Source organism: Ziziphus jujuba, chromosome 8 (genome assembly GCF_031755915.1).
Source record: "Ziziphus jujuba cultivar Dongzao chromosome 8, ASM3175591v1".
Lineage (NCBI taxonomy): Eukaryota > Viridiplantae > Streptophyta > Magnoliopsida > Rosales > Rhamnaceae > Ziziphus > Ziziphus jujuba.
Window position 1 is genome coordinate 21,697,533 of NC_083386.1, and position 18,358 is coordinate 21,715,890.

General features: G+C 31.2%; 2 protein-coding genes across 2 annotated transcripts; both read left to right on the forward strand.

The window, feature by feature from the left end:
• Positions 1–6,280: 6,280 nt before the first annotated feature.
• On the forward strand, positions 6,281–9,050 carry LOC125420493 (uncharacterized). Its single transcript, XM_048467132.2, has 2 exons — positions 6,281–7,265; positions 8,164–9,050. The coding sequence occupies exons 1-2, from the start codon at positions 6,409–6,411 to the stop codon at positions 8,810–8,812; spliced, it is 1,506 nt and encodes a 501-aa protein (XP_048323089.2). The 5' UTR covers positions 6,281–6,408; the 3' UTR covers positions 8,813–9,050.
• An 838-nt stretch (positions 9,051–9,888) lies between these two features.
• Positions 9,889–17,585, forward strand: LOC107413934 (transcription initiation factor TFIID subunit 5). The gene is made up of 19 exons (XM_048469537.2): positions 9,889–10,199; positions 10,798–10,879; positions 10,981–11,059; positions 11,175–11,272; positions 11,359–11,415; positions 12,007–12,094; positions 12,188–12,297; positions 13,091–13,198; positions 13,373–13,524; positions 13,924–14,034; positions 14,133–14,202; positions 14,284–14,323; positions 14,821–14,985; positions 15,107–15,183; positions 15,978–16,094; positions 16,396–16,661; positions 16,764–16,859; positions 16,945–17,020; positions 17,146–17,585. Exons 1-19 carry the CDS (start codon positions 10,006–10,008, stop codon positions 17,197–17,199), a joined length of 2,040 nt encoding a protein of 679 aa, XP_048325494.2. The 5' UTR covers positions 9,889–10,005; the 3' UTR covers positions 17,200–17,585.
• Positions 17,586–18,358: the final 773 nt, after the last annotated feature.

Sequence of the window (18,358 nt, forward strand, 5' to 3'; positions counted from 1 at the left end):
AATTATTATTTTCATCTATTTAATTAGTAATTGTTCCTAAGGATAAAATAAGATTATTAATCTTTTTTTTCTTCTTCTTCATACATATGGGTTGCTTAGTTAACTTTTAGTGCTTATATATATAAGAGAAGTACCTAGCTATAGAGGCTATTAATTAAGTTTTTTTTAGGCTCACGTGTATATAAAAGTAAATGTTCCATACAAAAATGTTGTGGACTCTAGAATTATCGATGAGGATGTAACCTTTTATCAAAGTCATTTGAGCTTGAAGGATAATCTATATGTAATATTTAGACCCATTGTCAAACTTTTCCTTGATACGTTATAGGGAACAGGAGAGAACAAATTGATCGACAGACCATGATCTCCTAGCATGACATATATATATACATGCATGAGCCAAATTTCAAAGGTCAAGTATCTATAGAACTTGCACCTTTCATGTCAGACTGTTTCTAAAATAGAATAAGGTGTCATTGACCAACATACCTAATCCTTGATCTTCTATATAAATCAGAGTCTTTATTTTCCTTCAAATGTATTATATATATATGTATATATATGTACATTGACTCCTTAGATTTTCAAAATTTTTTATGAACATATATATTAAATGTACAAATACAAGGAATCATTAATATAGGATTCTGGATTAGAAGATAAAATCTAAAAGTTTAATATTGACCATAAAATCTTGAGTTTAACATTAACCGATGCATCCAAATGTTTTAGAAAAGAAAAATGAAAAAAAATGCTTTTAAAATACCTAGGTGTCTGGTTTCCGTGAATGTCAGTGAAAATTGAAGAGAAACCCTGATGGAATTGCAAAATCGGATGATATACACGATATTGGTAGTGGTGAATTTCCAGTGAAAGTTTTTATGTTTGTTCCCTTTATGAGGAAGAAGAATTTCAATCAACCCAAAATTCTAATAAATTAACAACCCCAATGAATTCCAATTAATGAACCTTTAATCTATTTGACTCACTGTTACAGCATACTCGAACTGGACGGAGAGGGGAAGAAAATGACATCGAGTTGATAATATTCGTATTTGAAATTTGTGGTTCATAATATTCATATGTCAAATTTGGGTGACAGAAGTCATGGAGGAGATCACTTTTTATTTGTTATTATTATTTTTTCAATTAAAATTAAATCTTAATGAGATTCAACTTGTCAATAGTAAAAGTATGGATTTATCTTTGGTTTATATATATAAAAATAATTATCATGTTAGAATATTTTCACTTCAATTACAAAATTAGAATATATTGCAAATAATAGAATTAAATCAATTTAGATTGATTTAGTGTTTGTTTGGTAAAGTTTTTTTTTTTTGCCCAAAAGTTATTTTGGTCCAAAAATTAAAGTGTTTGATAATAATGCTTAACCAAAAAATTAGTTGTTTAAACTAAGAAAAACTTAAATTTTGAACTTTTTTAATTTTTTTTTAAAATTTCTGTGGAAAATCTAATTAGTATATAATGCAGTTTTTAAATTGACAATTAAATTACTTATGAACTTTTTCATAAAAGTTATTTTTAAAAAATATTTATTACACAAAACTTTACATACAAAAATTCTATTTTTATCGGCTATAATAAACGAACACTTATATTATAGGGTGGGTATTGTTCTCTTTAATTAGTTTTGAACTTTTTTACAAACCAAATTAAACCATTTAAAAAAAAAACAAACCTAATTGAATTGACCATCATGTTTTAGCTTTGGTCCAATATTGTATTTTTATTAATTTTTTATTTCTTTTAAAATTTATTATTTTGTAATAATTTAAATTTAATATTATTAATTTCTTAGATAAGATAATTTAAAACATAAAAGTATAATTAATTATAATAAAAATATAAAATCATATAGTTATATATATATTCTATTCATTTTGGTTGGGGTTATCTAAACTAACCAATTAAATTAAAAACCAAACCAATTCAATTAAATTGGTTTTTCTAATTTGTATTATATTTTAATTTTATAAAATCAAAATATTCTGTAGTTAAAAATATTTATGTATGAATATACATATATATATATATATATATATATGATTTCAGTCCATCATTAAAAAGAGGATATCAACAACATTTCAACCCCTCTCGAAGACCATATGTTAAAGGAATATTTTTTTCCTTTTTGTTTCTTTTTTGTTTGTTGGGGAGGGGGGGTTGTTTAATAATAAACAATAAACATGACTCAGCAAAACAAAATATATATATAGTATACCGTTGTTAAATCATCAGTTCGTGGCATCACGGCAAATGATAAGAATGACTCCTTAATCAATAATTTGAATCTGAAAATCTAGTTCCTCAAGTGATTATTTTAGAAGTTATCACAAATTAATAGATTTTCAGTATAAAAGGGGAACTCAATTTCCTTGTATAAAATATGGCATGTTTGTATATATATATATAAAATCTAGCTGAGTATGTAGCGTGTAAAAGTCTGTTAGGCATGGATTCGGCACTTTCTTCAAGTCGAAGGAAAAGGTACGTGTCATATTGAGGTTTGTGGCTTTAAAAAAAAAAAAAAAACACAAATAAGTCACTCTGCTCCATTCCCATCAATCAGAGTCAAAAGGCGGCTTATATACGCTGGGAGCACATATTCACATGAGATCTACGTAATACACACATGTATATGAAAATTATATGGTGAGGATGGTTCATATGAGAACCGTAATATTAGTGATAATTTTTTATAGTATTAATGATAATTTTTTATAAAATCGTCACCAAAATTATGAAAAATCATCACCAATACTGTGGTCTGCATGAAAACCGTCCGCATAATAGATGGATTGTACATGTATATATCAATATATATGAGTCCGTGATTTATTTATGGTGCAAGGTTCGTATGTTTTTGTAAATTTCAACATTGACGATCATTTTTCTTATGTATACACTATTTCGATATGAAAGTGTAGTAGAAAATACTAACATTACAAATTTAACAATTATTAATAATATTTTTTCTTATTTATTTTGTGGGTGTGTATATATATATATATGTGTGCATGATAATTAAGTTAGGCTAATCGGTAATTGAAAGGCTCTGAGGAGGTTGCTTCTTCCAACAAGAAATGAGTTAATACTTGTGCGACTTTCTTATCCAACGAAATATGAGTTAATAACAAACGCATGATGTAAAGTTAGACCAACTCGTTTGTTTTTTCACTTGTGCGATTTTCTTATAATTAATTGTGACTAGTTGTGCATTTGATATTTTCGTTAAGAACATGCATGCATGGTAACCCGAAAGCATGCTTAAAAGGCCACGTAGATTGGTGGATTTTAGCATGCGTACGCCTTCATTTTAACATATAGGTATAGAACCACATCCACATGTACCAATTTTTAGCCAAACAAAATTTAGCACATCGATGTCACGGTTAAATAGATATTACTTGATACTCAACTAGTCCAATGTCCAAATCAACTTTAACTCTCTCTATATTTTGCTTTTCTAAATATCGAATACTTCTACTTTTTGAAGTTTAGTAGTACCTATCAATATTTCGTACCAATTAATTATTAATGGAATTATTGCAAGTTTACCCCGGTAGCAACCAGTTGGCTTAAGTTATCTATTTCTATTTATGGATATTTGAACCATATTTCAGATATGCATATGATTAAGTATATAATTAGGAAAAGTTTTGAGCAATTTTTTTCATAATTGGAAATGTTCTAGTGAAGTTAATATGTTTCCCTTTTTAAGAAAATAATAATGTGGGCGGTTAAGATTAAATGGTTGGGAATCATAAAAATAGAAAGTTTTTCTGACAATTCGGATCTTTCTCTACAAGTTAATTACAGGGTATGGTAAAATTTTTACAAATAATATTAAAGATACTATTTAATCTATCAAAATATCCAGCTTATATTCAATTATGTATATATATATTTTATAAATTCACTTGTTTATATCTAAATTATATTAATATATATTAATTAAAAAAATAATAATACATGTACTGTTATGATATTTTGGCTGATTATTAGATGATACTTGAGTTACTCATTTTTTTTCATAAAAAAAAAAGGTATGATTGATTTTTGCACTGCTGAAACGCTTAGATATGCCTATGAGTTACTAAGCAAAAAGCAAAAAGGAGAATGGACTAGCCAGCATCTAATGTAATTTGCAACTAAAATATTGTATCCTATATCAATATGCATTTTGTTAACGAATCTATTCGCACGACCTTATATATATAAGTTTGTAAATACTTTAATAAAGTTTACTGCTTTCGTTTTCTATATATGTACGAGGCCTATATATGCTTAGATTGCAGGTTGTCAACTGGTTTAATTGATAGCCATTCTTATTTTGCAGCTAGAGGCAATTAAATTAATGGAAATCTAGCTGTATATTAACAATCTCAAAGTGACTCTGATGTAGGGGTCTAACAATCACATACAAACACAATAATTAATTTAATTTAATTTAATTTAGTCAACAAGTGTCCTTTTCCCATTCGGCCAATATAGGACGTAACATAAATAATCAAAATTAATTAATTCAAAACAGTAACTCTATATATTCCTACACCTATTCGATTCGTATACTTATTCTATATATAAGCAATTATATAAAGTTATTGCTTCTTTGTCCATTTCGAGTTTAAATCCCCCCGTTTTGAGGAAGAAAAAAAATTATTTCATGATTGGTGCACTATATTCCAATCCTCAAAAATCAAACTATATATTAAATCATCCATTGTCTCTGCAATTAATGAAAAAAGTTATCCTTCATGAAATGATCTCTACTTAGGCTACTCATTCAATGCATCACGTGCGGTACTATTCGCATTAATGCTACCTAATGACTTTTATAATCTTTTTTTAATGAAATAATTACTTTTATAAATTAATCATATTTTGCTTATAAATATAAATCTTTTTTCTTATTTGAAGTTCACCTATTGTCATACGTTAAGTGTTCATTTGGTATGCTGATGAAGCAGAGTTTTTATTTATAGAAATTATGAAAATGAATTTTTACTAAAAAGCCAATAAATATTTGGTTGTAAATAAAAAATTGTATTAAATATTTATTAGGTTTTCTATATAAATTAAAAAATAATTTTTTTTTAAATTTAAAATTGAAACTTCTCTATAACAGTTTAAAAAATTATTATTATTATTATTTTTTTATGAAAAGGTGCTTGTTAACTATTATCAAATATCTATACTTATTGACAAAATGGTTTTTGGCCATCGAATATAGCTTTTGAACAAAAAAAAACCTTGCCAAACACATCCTAAATCTTGATGAGTTTATGATCTTGTTTTTAAGCCACATGTAATATGTGTTGATATTTTGTAAATTGTAAACCACTCGGTCTCCACTTTAACTAAAAAGGAGGAATTTTCCTTTGTCTTGCAACCAAATTATAATTTCTTTTAATTAGCGAGGTTGTAGTTGGATAAGCACTAGCTAGCTTATAGGTAAATTAAGATCATTTTTTCTTCCTAGTTTGTATTCATATGGGTGGTTATAGTTTTAACATAAATGCTACACACATCAAATTATTATTTACCAATTGATATGATAGGGAAAATAGTAAATATGTTATTATTTTACCAGTGATGTTATAGGTACTAAAATATTTATAAAATAATATATGTTAAGATATTATTGGTTGATATATTCATATAACCTAAATATAGATGAGTGAACCTTTAAATAAAAAAATAAATCAATTAAATATTATTACATCATATGTTATGTTATTTACTCCACAAATTTGGTGAATATTTTAATAAATCCGGTATTATTGTTATTTTTATTGATTAAAAACATAATATAAACTAAATATAAATAAAAAAATAAATGAAATTCAACACAAGCCAATTAAATAACAGGAGTATTGACTAGTAGCTAGGGAAGTTGTTAAACATTATTGTTGATAAATAATGGCGCATCATTTTGGTAAATTTCTTTCCTTCATTTTATGAAATTTATTTTGACAAATCACTTCGTAAATAGCATCTATCTATGTATAAAATTATTGTAGTATTTTAAGTTAGGATAAGAGTGAGGATGATTAATTATCTCTGTAGAATCCGTTAACATGAAAATTTTTCCTAGTCCGTCCAATATTCGAATAGTTGGTTGCTATCAAGCAATATTTGCTTTTATCCCTCTCATCTTAGCCATAATCACCAAATGCTTTTTCTTGCACAACTTTTCCATCTACAATATTCTGTTCACCTAAAGTTACCAACAATAATTTGCTTTTTAGCTTTTGACTTTCCTCCCAATAAGATTCTTATAGCCATAGCTTTTGGTTCTTTTTAAATACCATGATATGGATTTCATTTTCTTCAAGTCCTTCAAGCCACATAAATATAGTTCAAACTTATTAGTCTATTTCCATGGCTTTTTCGGATTTTCCTGATATATTTTCCTGGATTCAAAACCTTCCACCACTCCCTCACTGGAAAACAAATTCCATTTCTCTATGTATATGTTCACCTAGTCCATCCCAACCATCCCTTAAACTCTCTATAGCCAACAATCGTCAAACTTCAAATCCCTCTTTCTCTATAGTCGTGGATTTTAATCTCCCTATCTCTCTTTGGACCTCGAAACCCTTGAAGCTTAGCTCCAAATGCACTAAGTTACTCGATCAAGAAGCTATAACCAATCTCTTTATTAATTTTATCAAAGATGTTCTTCGTTATGGCTCAAACAATAACAGCTCCTTGAGTATCAAATTCCCAAAGCTAGATTCCATTGCCAACTTCAAAGACATCTTCAACACCGCGTTTCTCACGCTGTTGTTCCTGATTTGCATCTATGAAGCTCCTGGAGATCTTCGTTCTGAATGTCTTAATATTTTGAAAAACCATTTGGCAAATTGTGGATCAAGACGTGGAACAAAGTTGCTGATGAAACTGTTGGGATCTAACTTGGAAGAACAATGGATGAGGTCCATAAATCTCGCTATTACTAATTGGATTGTAGAACTCCAATCAAGTAGCCAAGGAATTCTAAAAGCACCATCACCACTTTTCTCTTATGCGATTTCGACATTTGGGCTGTGGAAAGTTCAGTTGTATTGCCCTTTAATAGCCATGCCTGTTGAGAACTCGAGTGGTCCTAATTCAGCTGATGATAGATTGGGATTCTCTTTGAATTACCACCAGCTTGAAGGTGTGCTTCAATTCAACTACAGAGTTACCATTCGACAGATGTGGGTCGAAGTGATGGTAAATATTGATAACATAAGGTATATATTCCCTCCATTAATTTGTCATCTTTTCTTTTCTTTTCTTTTCTTTTTTTCTTCTTTTTTTTATTTTTTTATTTTTTGTTTTTTTAGATGGAGGGATTCTGGACCTTTGCACATATTATCATTGAGTCACCAATATGCATATTATATACATAGACCTGAGTGCCTGCATTTATATGTGTGTGTGTGTGTGTGTGTATGTATACATACATATATAGTGTAAACAAACTGATGGGGAATATTCGACCAAAAAGAATCCACTTACTAATCTGAAGGAACAAAAACTAACAATTACAGCTAAAAAATTTTAAATTATGGGAGTAATATCTAAGAGAAAAAAAGAAAAAAAAAAATTCTTATCACAACGCGGAGATGAATATATATGGTACAGACCACAAACACACCCAGTTGGGTCAAGGATCTAGCATCCCAAAGATAGTTTATCAATTTCCACAACTACTTGAAACAACCACTGTTAAGGGTCCATTTTCATTTTCATGTTGCCGTATAACAAAGGATGCACTTGAATGTTGACACCACAAAAAAAAAGGAATTATTTTAATTTCATGGTATTTTAACATAATATACTTGCGTTATATATATATTTGGTCACAAATTAATAAATGCTATTAAAAAAAGTCTCCTTCCCCAAAAATGATCTTATTATTGCAATTTTAAGTTTCTAAAATCAAATTCATACTAAAAGATATTTTATTTTTGTAGAATAAAAAAAAAATGGTCAATTATCTTTTATACACTGAAATTTTTGTTTCATTTTCTTGAGAGAGCTCATCCAAATTGATACGTTTCATGAAATAAATTAACCAACTTTTTTGGTTGTTTTTATTATTTATTTCTAATTAACTTCAATTTTTTGTTTTCATTTTTCCTATAGGTGCGATGTCATAAAACTTTTGAACAAGACACTACTATCCGAGAGAGGTTTTGGGGCATCAGAAAAACATTTCCCTTCGCGAATATCTTTGCGACTCACACCAACTTTGCAAACAAACATAATAAGCGTTTCAGTGAGCAAATCTTCAGAGAATCCCACAAGAGAGATTGGGATAGAGAAAAGCATAGAAGGTGCATTTGAACCACCAAACCCTTACTTGGGTCTCAAGGTATCTGCGGGAGAGACGGTAACAATGAGCTTGAAACCTTGGAAATTTGAAGAATCTGTCCACGGATACTCTGCAAATCTGAATTGGTATCTCCACGACAGTGTCGATGGAAGAGAGGTTTTCTCTTCGAAGCCATCGAAGATCTCGTTGATCAACCCCAAGGCTTGGTTTCGAGATAGATATTCTAGTGCTTATAGGCCTTTCACAAGGCAAGGGGGGGTGGTTTTTGCCGGTGATGAATATGGAGAGAGGGTTTTCTGGAAGGTTGATAAAGGTTCAATTGGAAAGACAATGGAATGGGAAATAAAAGGATGGATTTGGTTAACATATTGGCCTAATAAACATAGAACGTTTTATAGTGAGACTAGGAGGCTGGAATTCAGGGAAATCCTTGACCTCACAATTTCATCCCAAGTCTAAATTAAAGATGAGATTTAAATAAAGAAAGTGTAAAAGAAGAGAGACCTCTGAATTGTTTTACATATATGTGTGGAGTTGTAAACCTTTTTTTTTTTTTTTTTTTTTTTATGTAGTTGGGCTGGGTTGGGGGTGGTTTTTTCAAACTTGTATTATAAAATTAATATTGTTTTTCTTGATGATGTATAATTCTAATATGAAGTTTTATAGAAATGAACAAAAATGCCCATCTTTTGTTTAAGGGGTACCTCTCAAGCAACATATATAGGGGTGGTGAGTGACAATAGTATTTCTCCTCAAGAAGCATATGTAAAAATTAAAACATTTCAATTGTATCCAAAAAAAAAAAAATTATAACATTTCAAAAAGTGGTTGGAGCAATCATGTGAATTAGATAAACCAATAATAATAATAGTGACCTTGAAATTTGTTTTCATTTTGGTTGATGGGTAATTTTGATGTTATATTAACTTTGATACTCGAAGATTTTTTGGAACAAACAGAATATTTAGTCAAAATACAGTAGAATGTTATAGAGACCGTTTATATATTATTTTAGAATTTTTTTTTAATAAAAAAGAAAAATTTGTTGAATGGTGACAAAGTTGAGGCTTAAAGCTATAATTGAGGCTCAATTCACCAAAAGAGTTGAGGGTTAAAGCTATAATTGCAAGTGAGTTAATTGAACCCAACATAATAAAAGAAAATCAAATTATTTCAAAAACGTTTAAACATGATTTATGCAAAAAAAAAAAAAAAAATTGTTTACATTATTTTTGGGGGGATTTCCTTTGAAAAAGTGGGGATTGGGGGGATTTCCTTGGAAAAAGTGGGGGTGTTTTCCCTTTTTTTATTTTTATTATTTTTTTTTTGGGCAGAGGTATATATATTGATTAATATTATTTATATGGGCTTTTTTTCTCGTTCTAAGGCCCAAATTAAGTTTGGTCGGCCCTGATTAGAAGCGGGCTGTTTTCCAACGACCCGGCAAAAATGTTAATTTCGAAATTGTTGCCCAAGAAAACAAAATGTTATTAATTTGGAAATTAAAGAAATAAAAACTTTTAATAAAATTTTATTATTAATCTGCTTCTGCATCTCTTTTTCTCATCCAACAGGTGGTACCAAGTAGTGAAACCGAAGTAAAAGTCCGCTGCTACCATAACGAGAGTGAAAAGGAGGCAGAGTTATCATCAATGGACGACGAAAGTATACTGAAATTCGTGACGGAGTACCTGAAGAAGAAAGGGTTTAAGCAAACGGAGAACGCTTTTCAAGAAGAACTTCAAAATACCAAGACCACCACCACCAACAACAATTCTGCGTCTCCAATCTCTTCCACTTCCCAATTCGATTCCGATATTGCCAAGCACATCCTCTCACTCGCCGAGTACTCTCTCGCTTTCTCTTTATGCTTACAATTTCATAACTTGGCTGGTGTTCTTTTTTTCTTTTTTTTTTTTTGGCATTGAAAATTTATATATTATATGTTCGCAGAAATTGTGCATATGAAGCTCTAATGGGGGTTGTGTGAATATTTTGTACCCTCGAATGGAAAAATAGTGGTCGCGGAGACTAACTTTCTGTGATAGGGTATTCATTTTGTTAGCATTTTAACTGAAGTAGGGTTTTGGCGTAAACAAGGTGTTGTTTAGTTTTGTTCATTATTAGGGTTTTTTATTTTTTTTATTTTTTTTATTATTATTATCCAAAAAGGGCAATCTTGTTAATTATTCTTTCATGTTAGATATATGCTCTTGAATTGGTGCGTGTAAAGTCATAAAATTTGCTTATGAATAAGTGAGGGTAGCTGGAGATGGGATATAGAAGTTGAGGAAAAATAAGATCAACATGAAAGGGTTGCTTTAGAAAATGATGAATTATCTGTAAACGAAATCTGTGGATTCTCTTTTGTTCCATCGTTGATTTTGATTTTGTGTGTTTTAAAAGGTGCTTTTGTTCCTTAATGGGACTTCATGTTTTCTCAGATCAGAGAATGCTCCAACACGGTATCAGGATGGGTATAGCAAGTTGAGGTCATGGACTTATAGTTCTCTAGATTCATACAGGGTAACTTATCTTCGAGGTTTATACTTCTGTTTAAGTAAAAATTCAGTTTGGGGTCTTTATACTGTTTTATACCATTTTTAATACCCTTATTACTATTGCAGCATGAATTGCTTCGTGTGCTTTATCCAGTTTTTATACATTGTTTTATGGATCTGGTTGCAAATGGTCACGTTCAAGAAGGTATGCCTCAACCTTGTATTTATTCAGTTTTGTGGATGTTGTATCTCATGATAGTGGTCCATCAGTGCTAACGTTGGCACTTTATATCTTATACTATTGTGGTTGATGTTTCCAGCACGCACTTTCTTCAATAGCTTTCGTGAAGACCATGAAATGATGCACTTACGAGACCTTCAAAAGTTGGAAGGTGTTCTTTCTCCATCACATCTGGAGGTTAGTTACTATCTAAAACCTTCAGTATCACATTTTTACATGATAATAAGTACTTAATAAGATTTCATGGTCCTGTACTTGTTTAGGAGATGGAATTTGCTCATACTCTTAGGAAGAGCAAAATCAGCATAAAGATGTGTCAGGTAAAATCTTTCTTTCAGGGATATACTTAGTCTTATTCATGGTTCCTTTGAAATTTATTAGTGTTTCTTGGCAACCATTTCAGATATGTTAAATCTGGTAATCTGACTAAAAAAGATTGTTACCAGAGTTTGTGTCAAAATTATGGTTTTGCGATGTTTGTTACACCATTCTTGTTAGGATACTCATGCACTATAATTTTGCCACTTGTCATGCTATGGTGATTAGACAAACCTGTTTCCGCACAAGTATAAATTTATCTCATGTAGTTTGATATATATATATATACACACACACACACACATATATGTATTCCTAGGAACTGGATCAGTTACTTTAAATGATTGCTGGAACTTTTTGGGATACTGTAAACTGTTCAAAATTCATTATAGTGTTGTTCATATATATATATATATATATATGGTATTTCTGCTGAAGTTCTAGATCTTGGTGTTGGTTGAGTTTTCTGATAGTAGGTGTCAGCATGTTTTTATTATATATTCATGAGCACTACAAGGTTTTCGTTCTATTTAGATAAGATGGAACATATTTATGTAAATTACCAACAAATTTGTTGTTTGCTGTCTTGTCAGTATTCCTATGACCTTCTGCTGCAATTTCTACAAAAACCACAGTCCACAACTATACTTGGGATTATCAATGAACATATCAACTTCCAGGGTATATCGTTGGACTGCTTATGTAATAATATTTTGTTTCGACTTACTACTTTTTATCGTTTGCATAACTAATTTATAATTTATGGTTTTGTAGTTTCTCCTGGACCGCCAAGCTCAATATGTGATGATGCTGATGTTGTCACTGTGATTGGAGGCAGCCAGGATGCAGCCAATCAAATAAATCAGAAGGAAGTACATTGGGGGGTGAGTTAAATTTCTCATTTTGTGCCTGACGTGGTCTTGTTCATGTTTTAATTTAAAATTTTCAGCCAGGAGTTGGATGCTGTTGTTTTTGGAATCAAGAAGTTGCAAGGATAGACTTATATTATCATTAAGTACAACAATCTTTAAACATATATTGAATCATCTTTTTGCTTTTAAAATATTAAAGTTTTTGGTTTCATACTATTACATCATTGAGGTGTGGAGGTAAAGACTTTTCTGTCATCATATAAATCAACAGTAATAGATCTGCCTTTTGCTTTAAAATTTTTAGATCCATATTGAATTCAGGAGAAGCAATTACCTTTGGGTATTTTTATTTTTCCCCATAGTGGTGCTATAGGAAGAATGGCACCTTGATAGGCTATCACATGTTATCAATACATGTCTTGTAAGTTGTTCTGCATGTTGGTTGTAATGTGTTTGTTGTTAGTGATGTGCTTTATATGTGAGGTTGGTTCCTTAGTGCTATGCCATACCTGTGTGCAATATATGTTGGTTAACTTTTTATTTTTTATTTATTTTTTCTTTTTTTGGTGGGTGGGGGAGGATTTTTTGATAGGTTATTTGATCTGATATTAACAATTTTTCTATTGGTCAATCTTCAAAAAGTTATTTTTTACTGACAAGGATTTGTTTCTTTGAGCACTATGACAGTTTAAGATGCATATTTTTTAGCACCATGACAGTTTAAGTTGCATATTTTTAGGAGCTGAGGATATTTGTTGTTGTTGTTGCTAACTTTTATATGGCTTTGATCATATTTTTGTCATAGTTGCTTGAAGATTCCTTGGAAGAACGCTTAGAAAAGGCTGGGAGTTTGCTTTCAGATTCTGAAAAGGCAGAAGGAGAAACCAAAGAATTGGAATGGGATGAGAATAAGGTGCAAATGCCATTCAAATGCATATTGTTACTTTTTAACTGGACAAAGTACTCGATTGAAATTCTGTCTTTGTGATTGTTTACTTTTCTTATATATAATATAATGTCTATTCTATTGATGCTGTCAAAATCTGGATGCATACCCACAACTTTTATGGTATCTATTTCTGTTCAGAAAAGATCTGCGGATGGAGGAAAACAAGGGGCTTCAATTAAAAAGTTAAAAAAGGACAAGGCTGTTAATGTAACAGGAAAAACTGCACGTCCTGAGGCTAACTCTATACCTACGGCACCACGAGTGAAACCAGAGCTTGCTTTGCCAGTAATGTATTTTCAAGATTCTCTCTCTCTCTCTCTCTTTCTTTCCCGCTCTCATTTTAGTAGTGTTAGACGAGGTTTTAATCTCTTCCCCCACACCCCATGTTTTTTCCTGTCTTCCTTGTTTGCACCTGTAAGAGCATACAATTACTTTTATCTAATTATTCATACTTTTGTTTTATTGTTTGACCCTGTAAGAGCATAACATTACTTTATCTATTATTCATACGTTTGTTTCGTTTATTAGTACCTAATTAGTAAATAAATGAGGCATATAATAGTCAATTTGCCCACATAAAAACTTGGATGGATTTCGCATCAGTGTGTGGGTGTGTAAGAAACTGATGGTTTGTTAATATTATGATTCTGATTTAAGGCTATTGATTAATCTTTTATTTGTTGCTTCAGCCCAGCTGAGGTTGAACAGTCTATTCTTGAAGACTTAAGAAATCGCGTACAGTTGAGTAGTGTTGCATTGCCATCTGTCAGCTTTTACACATTTATCAATACACATAACGGGTAATGCTTTGTTGGGTTAACATTGGTTCGTTGGTGTTCGAATAATTGAATTGCATTTTTGTACTCTTTGCTTATCGTTTTGTCTTTTTTCTCTGTAGTTTAAACTGTTCATCTATATCCCATGACGGATCTTTGGTTGCTGGTGGATTTTCAGACTCATCACTGAAGGTTGTATCCCATGTCATAATTTATCCCATGCGCATCTCATTGTTTTTTGTGCTTGCTAATTTTTGAGCCATTTTTGCACAGGTTTGGGATATGGCAAAGCTTGGGCAACAGGCTGTTGGTTGTAAGTATTAATACCGCTCAGTTTATCTGATGTTTATTATTTCTTTTAATTACTTTGTGCTCTTGGCATAAAAAATCATATCTTTTCAGAGTTCACTTGTGTCTATTTCTGTATTTCATGTTGTAACTAAATGGATAGATGTGTGTATGCTTTAATGCTTTATAGTTTATACTGCAAAACTTCTGAAAGAAGAGACTTTTCTATGATTTTAGTTGAATGAATATTTTGAGGAAGTTTATTAAGATGTTGTTATGTGCACAGAGTTCTGGATAATTCTTGTTTTGTTTTGTCTGGGTTTGCATCTCATGGAGAATTGGACCCATCTCTATACAGATGGCTGTATGTTAGCATTGTTTCATATGTCCTTTCCATACTTTCACTCATAGTTAAATCATTCATTTGCATATGATTGGGCATGCTACCATTGCTTCTAAGTTCAATTCCTCCATGCTGCTCATATATCAGGGAAATTTGGATGTTAACTCGTACTGGTTTAGCCACTTTGCAGGGTGAAAGTGATGCAACTCCAAATGAACATACACTTGGGTCAAATGGAGGAAAAAGACCTTACACGTTATTTCAGGGTCATTCAGGACCAGTTTATTCTGCAACATTTAGTCCTCTAGGGGATTTTATACTTTCCTCCTCTTCAGACTCAACAGGTAAATTAATCTATTTTGCCATTACCATCACATTCTTTCTACACTGCTAGTTTTTTCGTGCTTAGATATTTTATGGTATTAACTGAACTTCTTATGAGAAAACTGCATTGCTGTGATGCAGTTCGGTTATGGAGCTCAAAATTAAATGCCAACCTTGTTTGCTATAAGGGTCATAATTATCCTGTATGGGATGTTCAGGTAGAAATCTGATCTTCTGAACTGGATTTTGTTTCTGCATACTTTTTATTTTTCTTAATGTTCCATAGGTATTTGCTTACGCTGTAATTTTGAGTCTTGTTTTTGCATTACTACTATTTTAATTTGAGTTGAGAACTGCAAGTAAGGATTTGGTGCCTCTCAATATGCAAATTAGTTGATTTCATCTTGTGAATGAGGCAAACTGATTGACTTGCTATGTCCTTAAACATTTTTCTCACGTATGTACTGTTTTTTTGGGATAACAATGGCCAACTTTTTCGAAGTTGACTAAAAAAATATAAGATAAAGAAAAAGAATTATCATATTTCCTATTTGGTAGTGTATGTATTCTGTACCTTATATTTTCTAATATCATGTCATATATTTTAGCTTTTTCCTGTTCGCTTTCTATTGATTCTTATATGTAAGTAAATCCTATTGCATTTTCCCCCCCTAACTTTTGGAGGCAAACATTGAATGGTGGATGTAAGAAGTTTGGCTAAGCAATACTTTTGCTTCTAGATGCATTACTTGTTGTCGTTTCCTCTATTGAGACATCATTATTGGGGTTGTTATTTTAGTATTTTACTTTTTTATAAATCCATTGTGTTTCCCTAATTTAATTGCATCTGTTTTTTATATCTTTAATAGTGTTCAGTACAATTGTTTCTTTACTTCTCTTCCTTGTTTATTTCCTTCCTAGCTTACCTTTTTGTGTATTCAAACCTTTTAATTATTTAAATTCCTGTATTCTCTAATTTTCTCTAATGTTTATTCTTTATTCCTTGATACAGTTTAGTCCTGTGGGACATTACTTTGCCAGTGCATCACATGATCGGACTGCAAGAATTTGGTCTATGGACAGAGTACAGCCTTTACGAATAATGGCAGGGCATTTATCTGATGTTGATGTTAGTCTCTCTCTCTCTCTCTCTCTCTCTCTCTGTGTTCGTGGTATAAACAATGTTTGATGCTTCTAAACAAGGAACCATCAAGAGGGGTTGTGTAAACATCTTTCTTTAAGTCCATTCTGCATCAATTAATCTCTTAAAGGGGAACCAGTGGTTCCTGAACCCTGAAATAAGTGTTAGATGTAGGTTGTACGATATTGTTGAATGATATGAAGCCAGCCCATGTATATTATTTGATTGAATATCAACCATGTGCTAAGCTTAAGAACCAATTCTGATGAATTGAAATGTATTATACCAGTGTGTACAATGGCATGCCAACTGCAACTACATTGCTACCGGTTCTAGTGACAAAACAGTTCGATTGTGGGATGTACAAACTGGGGAATGTGTCCGTATATTCATTGGTCACAGGAGTATGATTTTGTCTTTGGCAATGTCACCTGATGGTCGATATATGGCTTCTGGTGATGAAGATGGTGCAATCATGATGTGGGACCTGTCGAGTGGCCGATGTGTTACGCCTTTGATTGCTCACACCTCATGTGTTTGGACACTTGCTTTCAGGTGACCTTTTGGTGTTAGAATATATTTTCTTTTGCTCTATTTTAAACCTAAAATAGAATAATTTAATCCTGTGGCTGATATCCGAAAATTTTTGTCTGTCAGTTGTGAAGGCTCACTTCTTGCGTCTGGTTCTGCTGATTGCACTGTAAAACTATGGGATGTAACTACAAGTACTAAGGTTTCTAGAACCGAAGAAAAGTAACTCAAGTCGTTGTTCAATTCAAAGTTGTTCCTCGTTTAGAAATTGTAGTGTTTGTTTATTAAGACTATTGAATTTTCTCAGCAAAAGTGGAAATACAAGTAGGCTGAGATCATTGAAAACTCTGCCAACAAAGTCTACCCCTGTCTACAGTCTGCGAGTAAGTTCAATTTATAACTTCTACTTTTTGTTTTTTACAGAATAAAAAGCAAGTTAATGACTGTTTTGCAATTCATTATAAAGAGCTTTTTTTTACACAATGTACTTGTTGTAATTTAAATGCAGTTTTCTAGAAGGAATCTTCTATTCGCAGCTGGGGCTCTCTCAAAAACTGTATAAGAAGCTATCTATCCCTCATGATATCTGCTTTGTATTCGAGACTATTTATTCTGTTGGTGTACAAGACCTAATCGCTTACCTAGTTCGTTTTGTGGATTGGCATAGCATGTTTTCATGAATTGTTCAGTCTCAAGAAACTTCAATGCCGTAACCTACCACCAATTTTTGACGTTGAAGAGAGCAGAGCATGTGATAGAAGGTTGGACATAACTGCCACAGGAACTAGGTGGAAAATGGGATGGGAAATTGTTTCTTCGGGGGTATTCGGTTAACCATTATTTTTGTCTGAATCTGCTAATTGGAATTTTTAATATAGTAGTGTTAAGTCGCGAATTTGACATTTAACTGCTCTAATATTATTTTGTTTGTAATTTTAATATGTTTAATATTATTTATCACCTTTTTTTTTTTGACACATTGAATTATTAAATAATTATCCATCATAAGTTTAAAAAAATAAAAATCAATGTAATATGTAGATATAAGATATTAATCTAAAAATTATTCTAAATAAATTTAAATTATGATATTATTGTAAATTTGATATGAGATATTAATATGGCAGTGTCATGTTACCAAATTTTTTGTAACCACATTTAATTGCTCTAATATTATTTGGGTTGTAACTTTTATATGTTTTCTATTATTTATCACTTTTTTTGGTCCTGTTATCTCTTTTTTATTATTTTTTTTATTTTTTGGACATATTGAATTGTATAATTATACATCATCTAAAAAAACAAGTCAATGTAATATGATATACCAAAAAAAAAAAAAAAAACCCAATGTAATATGATGTTATAAGATATTAATCTAAAACTATTGTTCGTTAATTTAAGTTGTGATGATATTTTTCAAACGATTATATGTCCAATAATAAATTGATTGTCTTACAAAACTATCTTAAAATAGCAAACTATCCTTTGATCTGGGAAACACTCGATCCAAAGATAATCAAGTAGATATAAATCCGCCACAGCCTGGTGGTTCATGTACATGAGTGAGCATTATAATGCTGACAAGAGAAGGCATGCAAGCAATATGATCCTACGACCTGTCGTATGGAAAAGCCCAACTTTAATTCTCGGAGAGAGCGCTAGATAAGTGCCACGTAAGACTGAAAGCACCGTACTATTGCGGCGTAGGTTAGCGAGCAACA

Bases quoted from the DNA above. Each gene is read 5' to 3' on its own strand.
- LOC125420493 (XM_048467132.2), top strand. From the start codon at position 6,409: ATGGCTTTTTCGGATTTTCCTGATATATTTTCCTGGATTCAAAACCTT. The intron at 7,266-8,163 runs GTATATATTCCC...TTTTTCCTATAG, and splicing joins GTAAATATTGATAACATAAG to GTGCGATGTCATAAAACTTT.
- LOC107413934 (XM_048469537.2), top strand. From the start codon at position 10,006: ATGGACGACGAAAGTATACTGAAATTCGTGACGGAGTACCTGAAGAAG. The intron at 10,200-10,797 runs GTACTCTCTCGC...ATGTTTTCTCAG, and splicing joins CACATCCTCTCACTCGCCGA to ATCAGAGAATGCTCCAACAC. The intron at 13,525-13,923 runs GTATTTTCAAGA...TTGTTGCTTCAG, and splicing joins GAGCTTGCTTTGCCAGTAAT to CCCAGCTGAGGTTGAACAGT.